Source organism: Clinocottus analis, unplaced genomic scaffold (assembly GCF_023055335.1).
Source record: "Clinocottus analis isolate CAN_PGR_092001 unplaced genomic scaffold, fCliAna1.0.p SCAF_18, whole genome shotgun sequence".
Lineage (NCBI taxonomy): Eukaryota > Metazoa > Chordata > Actinopteri > Perciformes > Cottidae > Clinocottus > Clinocottus analis.
The window spans coordinates 13,520,115-13,532,189 of record NW_027175909.1 but is presented as its reverse complement, the minus strand read 5'-3'; the positions used below and the strand labels follow the sequence as shown (position 1 = coordinate 13,532,189).

The following is a 12,075-nucleotide window of genomic DNA, read 5'->3' as shown; positions in this document are numbered from 1 at the left end:
TTTTCTATTTATCTAGGATATAAAAAGTCACAGAATATGGAAAAATACCTTTTACAGTTACCCAAAGTCCAAGAAGTTCAATTTTCAATAAATATGAGAACCAAGAACAGAAACACATGCTTACTGACTTTCATTTTAAATCATATTTACCACCTTTCTGTTGCTGCAAACTAGTGTCAAGCTTTATAGAAACAGGATGGATTCCCCTTTGTCTTCTCGCCACCACACTTTGTGGGTGTGACTTTTGTGCCGTGTCATCACCATTCATATTTTTTACAACCAATGTGCTCATGATTAAATTGTTTACGAGAGCAGAGCAGTGTTTACAACAGCAAAGTTCTTCTTCCAGCCTCTTGATTTTAGCCCTCATAGTGCGCCAGATTGATGCATTGTACTTTAAAATGTGCAAAATGTTTTTTCTTAATGCACAATGTTAATGAGAAATTGTGTTAAATAGCCGCAATCTCAATATTGAATAGGACCGTTGCCATAATCGAGCAGCCCGAGGTTTAAAAAATGCAGTTTGAATCGTAACTTTAAACTTTTTTTTATACTTCACACGCAACTTTTATCACCCAAACTATTATTTAGTAAAGTTTCAAAGGCGTTTATTTCTGACCTCGATGGTTCCAAAATGTGTTCCCGCTGATGCACCGCCACCTCCCTGCACCGCCCTGCACCTCCCTGAAGCTGGCCCCTGACCCCCTTTGGCTCCGTCTCTGACTTTAAAAGCATTCTGACACTGGCATGTTGACTTTCACAGCACAGATGGTTCTCCGAGATATATAACTCTCGCTCTCTCGGTGGAATAACACAATGTACATTTACTAAACACACCGTCCACGCGCATCACTTGCTTTTTTGGGTGGAGAGACGAGCGGCCGCAGATGTTTTGGCATTGTCACACTTTCTAATCCCCCCCGGGTTGAGCTGGAGCTCGCCGTCGGTTCCTTGGCAGATAAAAACAATCCTTTTGACTATATTCAATAGTTGTCGGCCTTTCAGAGCGCCACGTTTGGATGCATTCTTGCCCGTTGCCGAGGGGTTTGCAAAGAATGAGTGCCAAGACGTCGCTTATACATTGATTTCTTTCCCCCTCTAAAAAAGCGGAACGATAAACACTTCAACAAACCACCTCTCCGAGTTACATTCTTCACATTTACCACTGAAATAGTGCCGGGTATCCAACACGCAGATATTTGTTGTTTATCCTCTCAAAACACTTTGCGGAGGCCTCGAGTGAACGTCCCCGGTCTTGTTATCTGACACGAGCGGTATGAAGCGGTTCACCGAATCAGCTTCTGACACGCTAACGTATGCATGTGTTGCCACACCAACAAATCTAAATGAAGGGTTAAGAAAGTGAATCTGTTACGGATGAACATTTAATTACGAACACAGACAGGGTGGATTATGGGTGACCCTTGGGTGGCGGTGCCAGCTGCTCTCGACGCGAGCGCTACAAAAGTCCTCGGCCTCCGCTTCGTGCTCTTCATCCTAATCAGCGCACGGCGCTCCACCATCGGAATAATCGCAGATTTACTTCGGAGGCGTTTAAGTGCACGCTAACTCGAGCTGCGCGGCGGAGGTGAGGAGGGGGCGGGGTTTCACATGTTGCGAAGAGGCGAGGAGAGCGCAGCTTGTTAGTAAATGTTTCCGCTTTAACGGAGATCTAATGCGTGACTTATGCGGCAGAACACAACGTGTCCAATCATTTAGATGAAGTCTGCTCCGAGTCGGAAGACAATGATAGTTGTGGAAACAAAGTCTGCTGATCATTTACTTTATTAAATGATTCATAGTTCAGTCACTTTAACACACAGCCCATGGTGGCGTCTTCAAATATTAAAAGATATTCACTCACTAAACCTCATGAAATAGCCTCTGAGGATGTCTCTGAGTGATTCCCATCCAGAGGCTCCTCGCTCGTGTTTTCAGAGAACAGTGGTCACGTCATCGGTAACCTCAAGGTTTTGGCGCCCATTCATCCTTTCAGCATGTTTTCATATCGTTTGAAGATTTTCATTATCAAGATAATGTCATATACAGACACAAGACTGGTCAGGATCATTTTGCTGTACACATTTTTATCTTGGCACGAGCCTGTGCGAGCCGCCGTTGAGCCAAACAGACACGGGGCTAAATAATGAGGCATTGTGGGGAGTCATAGGGCAGCGGAGTCTGTTCCCATTTGGGGGTTGTCGTGTGTGTGGTGGTGTGTGTGTGTGTGTGTGGGGGGGGGGGGGGATCAAAGGGCTCAGCCCCGGCAGAAAGGACCCTGCGGCGGCAAACTACTTCTGCCATAATTGGGGAAGAGCCATGTAAAACTGTGCGGGGGAGGGAGGGGGAGGGGCAAGGACGTCTTAATTATGTTGTGAAATTTAATTAGCCCTCTGTTGCGTGTGCTTCTGCTCTTAACCGCCTGACCTTGATGTAATGGTGTTTTTGCCGGTGTTTATCATCTATTACGAGCAGACACGGCAGGGTTACGGTTCCTCTCTCCCTCTGGTTAAGATGAACTGGATATGAAGTGATGCTGTCGGAATAAATTATGGTGGGAAAAAAACCCGCCCATAATGGCTCACGACGGGTAGTTCAGGTGCACGTTTGTTTTCGCTCGTGTCCACTTATTCCGAGCTGGACTCGGCTGTCAATTATCTCGGCTTCTCCCGCGGCAAATGAAACGATAATGGATGTCGCACACAGACGGCCGTAGTGTGGTTATTGTTCGTATTGTCGCGGAGAAAAGCGTCTCGCGGCAGGAATGAACGCTCGACCCTTAATGTTGCTGCGTTTGTGAAGCAGGCCAGGCGGGTCCTGTTGCATTTATCTCCCATATTCCCCCAACAAATAAACATCTTCCTCTCATTTCATTACGCTGTGGTTACACGTAGTAATCAGAAAAATAACACCAGCAAATTACTGCTAGAAACTTAATTAAGGAGAAGGTGCTGTGTTCGAATGCTCCAATGATGGAGCACGAGATGTTTTATTGGTCAAATTCAATAAAGTTTTTGATTATTAACAGCGGCACGATTGTCTCAGCATATTAAAAAAAGACATTTCTTGAACAAAAATGTTTTATTTTAGTAATACGGATGGTTTCTTTGACTGAAAATATACCATATGATCTGATAATGAAGCTCTTTGGGTTTTATTGAGGTTTAAACAATCATTAAACATGTAATCCAGTTATTTACTGTTTATCTTATGGCAAGTTATTCTTTATTATTTCAATATAGTATAAAAAAGATTATATGAAGTTGAAATAAAACGGCAAAAAAACAAAACATTTCAACCTACAAAATAATAAATAAGTGCAATAAAGAGAGATGTGATACCGATGAAGTAATGGGAGAAAAAAGCGTTGCTGTAATGAAAATAAAAGGCAACCAGTTGTTTAAAGAAGATTATTATACGACTGATAAAGAAAAGACAGGGCTATAAAACACAGAAATGTCTTCTGTAAATAACATGCACGTGTGTTTAGGCTTCAGCCTTCAAATCAAAAGATGTGTTCGGACGTGGTCCAACATCAGATGGAGTTGATATTTTCTCTGGCGGCGAGTGAGCTCAGCAACACTCGGAGCACATGATGAGTTTTTTCTTTCAGGCGTATGATGTTCATGATGATGAATTTTCCTCGTGTTTTTTTTCGGTGGTTCGGGTGTGACGAGCAAATCGGTTCAAGGGTCACACAAGCATGGCTTTGTCTTAAACGGCTCTGCGGGCTTTTCTCTAAATATAGATAATGCATCATTGTCGTTCAATGAGTGTTATGATCTATGGCGTCTTTGAAAGTGTTTGTATTGGTCATTATTTTAACTCCCGGGTGCTTTGGACGCTGAACTCTTGAGCATTAATCTCTAAACTTTGCAAGGAAGTGAGACAGATCGCTGCAGGGTTTATATCCCCCAACATTGAAACATTTCTTCGTGAATAAATGCAGTAATAAATAACCCGACTGTTGCAAAATTCGATACCCCGTCTATTTATTAGAGAAGACGAAAAGGTTTTTCAGCTCCAACAGTCAGCTGTGAAATAATGATTAATGCCAGATTCGGGTCAGGCGCTGCATTGTGAGCACTCTGTCTGCATTAGCTTTATGGAGTATGCATGCTTTGAATCACTGAGCAAATATTCTATTTCCCCGTCGTTCGCTGTCGCATGAAATGAAAAATAATCCTAACTATGTTTTCATTTGAATTTGTCCTGCTTGTTCTTAAAAGATGAAACAGATTCAGAGGTTTTAAGAGCATCCTCTCCTCTTTTTTTCTCTCTCTCTCTCTCTCAGGCGCTGGACCAGGACCGAACCTCCCTGCAGAAAGTGAAGAAATCAGTGAAGGCCATCTACAATTCAGGACAAGGTGAGACTAAATATGTGCCGACGCTGATTGTTGGGTTCGTGCTCGCCGCTCTTTACAAAGTGAAGCAAAAACACAGGAGAGCCCAGCTTACATTATCTTTAATAAAAAAATGAGGATTTTAGGTTTTGTCTGTTGCTTTGTGTAGGACAGATGGTGTTTGTGTGTGTGTGTGTTTTTTCCGGCTGTCCCAGAAACCAACACCTGAGTTTGTTGTGCTCGTTGCTGTGACATGGATCCTCAGTAACTTTCCACTGAATACCTCCGAGAGCCGCCTCCTCCCTGTAAATTGACAGTTTCAGATCCCACAAAAAACGTTTGTTTGCTCTGCACAGAAAAAAGCAGTTTACTTTACTCCCGTCTCGACTCTTTTGGATGAGAAACAACTGTCACAACTCTTCAGTGGAAGTGTCTTATCAGTTATGTAATAGTTAGTTTCTTTGGTTTGATGTAGTTTCAGTGAGAGAAATACTGCATGTGATCTCAAAATAGCAACAAGAGTGGGAGTTTGTACTTCTTGCAAAGCATAATGAATAGTTAGACTCGGGGAGTTTAGAAACACAGCAGGCCGCGAGTTACTCGAGATGCTGCCCTTGATTTGGAGACGCCCGTGTTTACCGATGATAACGGCAATCACGCTGCTCTGCTGCACTCTCCTACCGGCTGCTTTGATATGCATTCAACAGAAGAGCAATCGGTGCATCTGTTGTCTGTGCAGCCAAACGCACTAGTGTCGACATGTTAAAGAGAGTCAATAATTGACCTTTTGACCTCACAGTTGAGCTCCCGGGATTTTCGATCATGGAGCACTCGAAGCAGCAGCAGCAGCAGGAAATGTTGGGTTTGCGTCAGGAGTAACTTAACACTGTTCTGATATTATAGATGGATAGATGGATAGATGGATGGATAGATAGATGGATAGATAATCTGAATCCAGTGAAGGAATGGTGGAACCCGCCACTACTGATAAAACCTACTATATAAAGAGGTACTTAAGAGGTCACGACCTCTTTGTCCTCGATGGTAACTGCAGCCCTGTATGGATTGTATTTGAGTTTACAGTCTGCAGCTCTGCATGCTGACCACCCTCTCAGTGCTCTACCTCCCATTTAGCAGCAGTCTGAACGCCCTCCCTCCTCCCTCCCCTCCCCCTCCATCCCTCACTTAACGACAAGCACAGATGGATGCTGCTGTTTGACTGGCGGCTCCTGCAGAGCTTCAGCGTCCCGGAGAACCCACACGTCTTGCGATGCCGACATGTGCCGCGCGTGTAAAGATGACTTATTGTCGTCGCGATGTTTAAACACAGTTGCTCTGCAGCAGCTCTGATCTGAAAGCACGGGTTCAGGTCACACGTGGTTGTTGTTGTATCACTCGTGTTGCTTCACGGATCAAAGAAGAACTTTGCATTGTGGGATTTGTTGACTATTTCCTCCACATCTGTGTTATTATGAACACGACGAAGATCTTAGAAGATTTACAAGCCTGTTTGTTCCAGGTGTTTGGAACAAAGATTGTATTATCTCTGACATGTTTTCTTCACATATTCTTACAACATTGGCAAGCATACGTTTGAGATATTACTGGAAGAGTTATGACGCTCTGTGGGACTTGCATAGAGTCAACTTTAGTAAACTTTACGAACTTTAGGATCAGGGAAAATGTTTCAAACAGGATTATGAATCTGACTGGACATGTAATGCCAACTTTTGTTTCTCTATCAATGTTTGGGGCTTCGGACACATTTCGGTTGGTAATGCAAAGCATGGAGGTTTTAATGACGAGCCGTCTGTTACCTTTACGACAGTTGCACCTGCAGTATATCACGATGAGGACTTTCTCTCTTCATGCTCATCATGCTCAGAGTTTAGGGCAGATGAACTGACCATTTTTGACGATTTTTTTCTCTCTCTCTGTTTCAAAAACACAGACCACGTCCAGAATGAAGAGAACTACGCTCAGGCTCTGGACAAATTCGGCAGCAACTTCATCAGCCGGGACAACCCCGACCTGGGGACGGCTTTTGTCAAGTTCTCCTCCCTCACCAAGGAGCTGTCTGCCCTGCTGAAGAACCTGGTGAGTTCAACCCGCCGGCTCCAACTCATTGTCTCTCAAATGAAAAGCTTCTCCCGCAGACTGCTCTGCTTTTTGTGCGTGCACGTTTCCTCATGTGGACAGCGAGAGTGAAACCCTCCAGGGAGAGTATATATTTCTTTTCCCGTCTTCACGTCGATAAGTGGTTTAGGATTTGGGTTTAAGGTTAAGATTAGGATTAGGGTTTAACTTGGGCTTGTCGTGGAGAAGGCCAAGAGGTTATTCTGGAAATGTAGAGCCAATTAATTAAATGTAATATGAGGTGCGTGTGCCTCCTGATTCATCAACCCTTACACTTTGAAAACTGTATGAAATGTGCTGACGCAGCCGGACGCGTCATCACGGTCGGACAATATCGCTGACTGCGGCTATATCTGCCTCGACGCTTTTGTATTTCTTTTCCCCCCGTCGAGGCTCTTATCTTTCCTGCCGTGGATTTCCCCTGACGTTTTAGTTGAATAATGTGTCCTGTTTGAATCCTCTGTGAGTGATTGTTGTTGGAAGAAGAGCCGGTCCCGGCTCTCTCCCTCTCTTCCTGTGTGGCTGACAGCGAGATTAGACTCCATAAATACACTCGGCTGCACCAGGAACAACTGTGTGTGTGTGTGTGTGTGTCCATAAACCCCCCTAAATCACCCACCTGTTGGCGCTACCTGCACATTGCAGAAAAGTTAAATTACCTCCACTCATTCCACTCTTTTTTTCTGTCTCTTAACTCTTCTTTTCCATTTTTTGAGTGTTTTATTGAGTGTGTGGTTTTTTTTTTTTAGACTTCAATAACGGCGCCCCGAGGGCTGCTGGTATGTGCACGCACTAACAAATGAGAATTGACGAAACAGTGCTTGTCCTAGATGTCCTACACGTGTTATCGACTTGAATGTAAGGATTTTTATGGACAAAACTCGCCCACAGTCGTTGCCAGCGTTTCATCCTCAACGTTCTCCTTTTTTTTTTTGAGAAGCGTTTACTCGAAGAGACGGCGGAGGCTTCCAGGACGGCCCGTGAGAGCTCACCGGCAGCCGGCCAGCACGGGATTGATTCTGACACTGGCCATATGCAAGACAGGCACTTAAGAAGCACATTACCGCCCATTAAGAGAAGTTTACTTCCTTGACCGCTGCTGTGTGCCGGTGTAGACTTGGCTAACAACAACAACAGGGACTTAAATGCTTAGTAGTGTTGTAAATGACCTTGCTGATCCTAATGGTTAGAGCTGCTGAGCACAACTGTGGCAACCCGAGCTGTTGGCAACGAGCTTTTGCTCATTCTTCAATAGGCTAACTTTTATGTTGATGATTTCTCGAGTCAGCAGGCATGATTGTGATGTTGCAGGTGAAAGGACAAGAGCGCCGGTATTCTATATTTGATCTTATGGTCAACCAAAACCAACAATGCGTTCCATATTTCGGTGATGAACGGCCCATGACAATTAAATTCACGCCACGAAGGTTCCCCAGAAGCTCAGACAGGAGCGCGGCCGTACCGCCGGGCCCGCTGGGGGGTATGAAGGTAGATTTGTGTCCTTTTTACCCGAGCAAATTTCTTCTTCTTTTTTAATTAAATTATCTCCAAATCTTTTCTCTCAATTGAAAAATTGTCTAAAAAAGATGGAAGAAAAAAAAAAAACGCTCTCAACTTTTCTCTCCAAAAAAAAACTTAGCTCTCAAAACAAAAATTGACTCTCAATAAAAATTACTCTAAAGAAAGAAAAAAAAAACGCTCTCAAAATATATATTTTTTTTTTTTTTAAATTTTGAGCAAATTGTTTTTGAGAGCAAATTTTAGTTTTGATTTTTTTTTTTGGAGCAATTTTTTTTTTAGATGAAAGTTTTTTTTTGAGAGCAAAGTTTTTTTTGTTTTTTTTTAGAGCAATTTTAGGAATTGAGAGCAAAGATTTGAAGATAATTTACTTACAAACAAGAAATTTGCTCGGGTAAAAAAGACATCAATCTGCGTTCATAGCAGGAAGAACCAGAACTGCACTGGGAGTAAAATGAGAGGTTTTCTAAAGCGACTCAGAAACACTACCTCTTTCAGCCACAGGGGCCGCCAAAATCAACACGCAACAACAGTTCCCCGTAGTAGCTTTAAAAATGTGTCACTACTATACATTTAGCTATTTTTTTTAGCAATTTATTTATTGGGGACTATTTCCAGCTGCTAATAAATACACAATAATACATATTACCAGTGTTCATCATGCCGCAACATGTCACCCTGTGCAACAATGTAGATGTGTTGTTCATCAAGCTTCAGCCTCTGTGTTATGAAACGTTAGCCATGTTTTCCCGTGACAGCGGCTCCATTATAACCCCCTGTGTTGTCCGTGTGTCCTCGTGCAGCTCCAGAGCCTCAGCCACAATGTGATCTTCACCCTGGACTCGCTGCTGAAGGGCGATTTGAAAGGCGTGAAAGGGGTAAGATTTACTCTGAAACACTTTCTTTCCCCTACATTTTTCTGTCTCGACTCTAACGCATCCCCGTCCTCGTGTAACAGCTGAAAAGCGGGACAGAAAAAATAGCTGCCTCCTCTGCACATCTCTCTATTAACCTCTGTATGTTGAGTGTCAGCGAGAAGAGACCGAAGAGACTCTGTGTAAAACACTCGGGCTGTAAATCCTGCAGAAGTAAACACTGCCTTTGTGTCGCGCGCTCGAGGCGAGTGGCGAGTAACTGGGTCATGAACCGTTGATGTTTCGGGGTCCAAGAAGAGGCGTGGTCGCTCGCTGGCCGTCCGGAGGCATAAATTGTGTGCGAAGTGAAGCGTTTGTTGGAGCTCTGGTCGCGGTCCAACTCTGCAAATAACTCCGTCCCCGCTGTGACCCCTTTGTAGTTTGCTGACGCTTGCCCCCACCCTTCTGTGTGTCTCTGCAGGACATAAAGAAGCCCTTCGACAAAGCCTGGAAGGACTACGAGGCCAAGTTGTAAGTAGATAATTAAACCGTACTGTTCTAATCCAACACATATGCACCATCCAGCTCATTACAGAGTACTGAATAATGGATCAAACGCTGTTGATAACGTGTCGCAATAGTTTTTTTATGCCCTCCGGAAGATTTTGCTCGCACCGCGAAACAACAAACCTGCATGCAGGATGTTAAAACCAGACGAGTGACGGTCCTCTTCTCTGTGTCAGTACGAAGATCGAGAAGGAGAAGCGAGAGCACGCCAAGCAACACGGGATGATCCGCACTGAGATCACCGGGGCGGAAATTGCAGAGGAGATGGAGAAGGAGAGGCGTCTCTTTCAGCTCCAGATGTGCGAGGTGGGTTGTAAAACGAAGCGACAGTTTAGGACCTTTTCGGTCGCCTCCTTCGGCAGTGAAGCATCAGAGAGGCCCAGGTCCTTTTTAACAGGCAGGTCAGAGGTTAAATCCCCACAGTACACCACTGTGTGCTGTCCAAATATCCTCTTTTATGCTGCTGTCTCATTGTAAATCACACAATTACCTTCACATTTATGCTGTTAGGTTGTCAAACAACGGATTCACCCCAATGCCCAAAAAATGCAGCATGGTCCAACAAGACATTTGAACCTTAATGTTAATGTTTTCTGCATTCATGCGTGCAGCTTTACTTTTCGTTTTTTCAAATTTCTCTGGCATTTCAGATGTGACTAGATGGTAGAAGATGGAGAGATATTAGATCGATTTTCTTCGCGATAACTCAGATGTGTGAAACGTTGTCATTTCATTTTTAGCATTTAAGCTACGCATGGGTCTGTCACCCAAAACCAACTTTCCTGGACTGTATTTCATCTTCTTACGGACACACACAGCAACACAAACCCACCAACGCACACGTGCTATTTCTGGTTTGAACACCCACTTATAAAAATCCTATACGTGAATGTATGTAAAGTCTTCCTCACCGGCTGAATTCAAAGCAGACTTTAAGCTCGAGATTACCTTTTCCCTCTCGGATGATTTGAATAATTTGTAGAATATCTTTAAAACTTGTGCGGCTTCACATGTTGGGATCACAGCAGCCCCCCAAAAAATCCATTAATTCATGAACAAGGTATGTACAGCAGTCGGCCTCAACACTCGACTGAAACGTTTTGTTTAAGTGGACATGATTTAGAAAATTCACCACAAATCATCCCAGAACACTTAATGTGCATCAGTCAGATATTTGAGCAGCTTGTAAGTGTTTTTAGATGTTTCTCTGTTTCTATAAACGCACTTGCATCAAAGCATGCCGTGACGAAGACTAATATTAAAGAGCGACGAGAGTAAAGTGTAAAACAAATGTGAGGTCTTCATGTGCCCGAGAGACCCAGAACAAACTGTTAGAGCTCACTCTGCCAGAAAGCCTCTCTCGTAGTGGGTGGTGACGCCTACGCCTTGTTCACTGTTTTATCCTGCAAGGATTTTTTTTTTTATACTCAAATTACATAATGGACCAATGGCTGCTGCACTGCTGTTGGTTGTGTGTGTGAATTATTCAGCGCAGAACTCGCCGCAGTCCTTTTGTGCCCCGCGATGTCGATCCGCCCTCGTCTCGCGGTGACTCACAGGTGTTCCCTTGCCCACATTTTCCACCTGCGTTCGCACTTCTTATTCTGCCGCGGACCCGGTGTTTGATTGGGGTTACGTACGTGTGACGCTTTCCAGAAAGGGAGAAACATGGCACCAGGGGCAGCAGAAGAAGAAGAAGAAGACAAACAAAGACTACAGCCATGCTAGCAGCTCTGTGAGGACCTTGGTTTAGCCTTCTAGCATTGATAACGTTTAAACACGAGCACAAAACACACAAAGCACAGCTGAGGTTCATGGGAATGTCAGTGGCGTGGATTAAGGGAAAATCCGCCAAAGTTAATCTGAATAGTCAGAATGTAAATCTACTGGCATCCAGTATGAAGCCCTCATCTCTCAATAATGTATGAACCTTCCTAGAAAAGTGCTAAGTTTGTTGGTTGTTGTGTTCAAACCGGTTTGGCGAAGTGTTTGGAGAAGCAAGCACTTCTATTACAATCCACTTGTATTTGATATAGCAAAGATAAACACAACTTCCTGTATTTATTTTGGCAGTATTTGTTTACATTTTTGGCAAATTGACACCATTCAAAGCATTCAGAATGACCCAATTAAACATGCATGGATACTTTGATACTGAAGGTAACTTTTAGTTTGTTATTAGGAGCGTCTCTTTCTATGATTGCGTTTTAGTTTTGATGACGTTCGTCCCACTGAGTCTATAAACACGTGTATCATGTTACAGTGACACCAGCGTGTCCCTTTCACCTTGTTTAGTATCTTTGTCTCTCGTCGCTCTGCCTTCAACCCTCCGGCACCGCTACGTTTAAAACACCTCCTGGTCCTTTGCATAATTTTAGCAAGTCAATTTCCCTTTTTTCAAGCAATAAAGTTTGAAGCTAAACTTTTTTATCTTGTCAGGATTTCAGAAGATCGACTCAACAGTCTGTATTGTCCATTGTTGCAGCCGCCTCCAGTTGATGCAGGATGCCAAAAAAAAAAACGAGTTGTAGCTCCCACGTAATATTAGCACTGGCTTCCTGTTGCATTCGCTGCCTCAAAGTCTGAATTTGATTTAAAATTTCTCATCATTTGCAGAGTTTTGCATGTTTGTGCTCTGACTGTCAGTATGATGCAGA

General features: G+C 43.7%; 1 protein-coding gene across 5 annotated transcripts in view; it reads left to right on the top strand.

Annotated features, from left to right (window-relative positions):
* The window catches only part of asap1b (ArfGAP with SH3 domain, ankyrin repeat and PH domain 1b), a 52,789-nt gene that overhangs the window by 13,559 nt on the left and 27,155 nt on the right, over nucleotides 1–12,075 (top strand). For all 5 annotated transcript variants that reach the window (XM_068581627.1, XM_068581625.1, XM_068581626.1 and 2 more), the window contains exons 2-6: nucleotides 4,295–4,367; nucleotides 6,295–6,440; nucleotides 8,801–8,875; nucleotides 9,333–9,382; nucleotides 9,595–9,724. In XM_068581627.1, coding sequence (XP_068437728.1) covers nucleotides 4,295–4,367; nucleotides 6,295–6,440; nucleotides 8,801–8,875; nucleotides 9,333–9,382; nucleotides 9,595–9,724 — 474 coding nt within the window. The remainder of the gene's footprint in view (nucleotides 1–4,294; nucleotides 4,368–6,294; nucleotides 6,441–8,800; nucleotides 8,876–9,332; nucleotides 9,383–9,594; nucleotides 9,725–12,075) is intronic.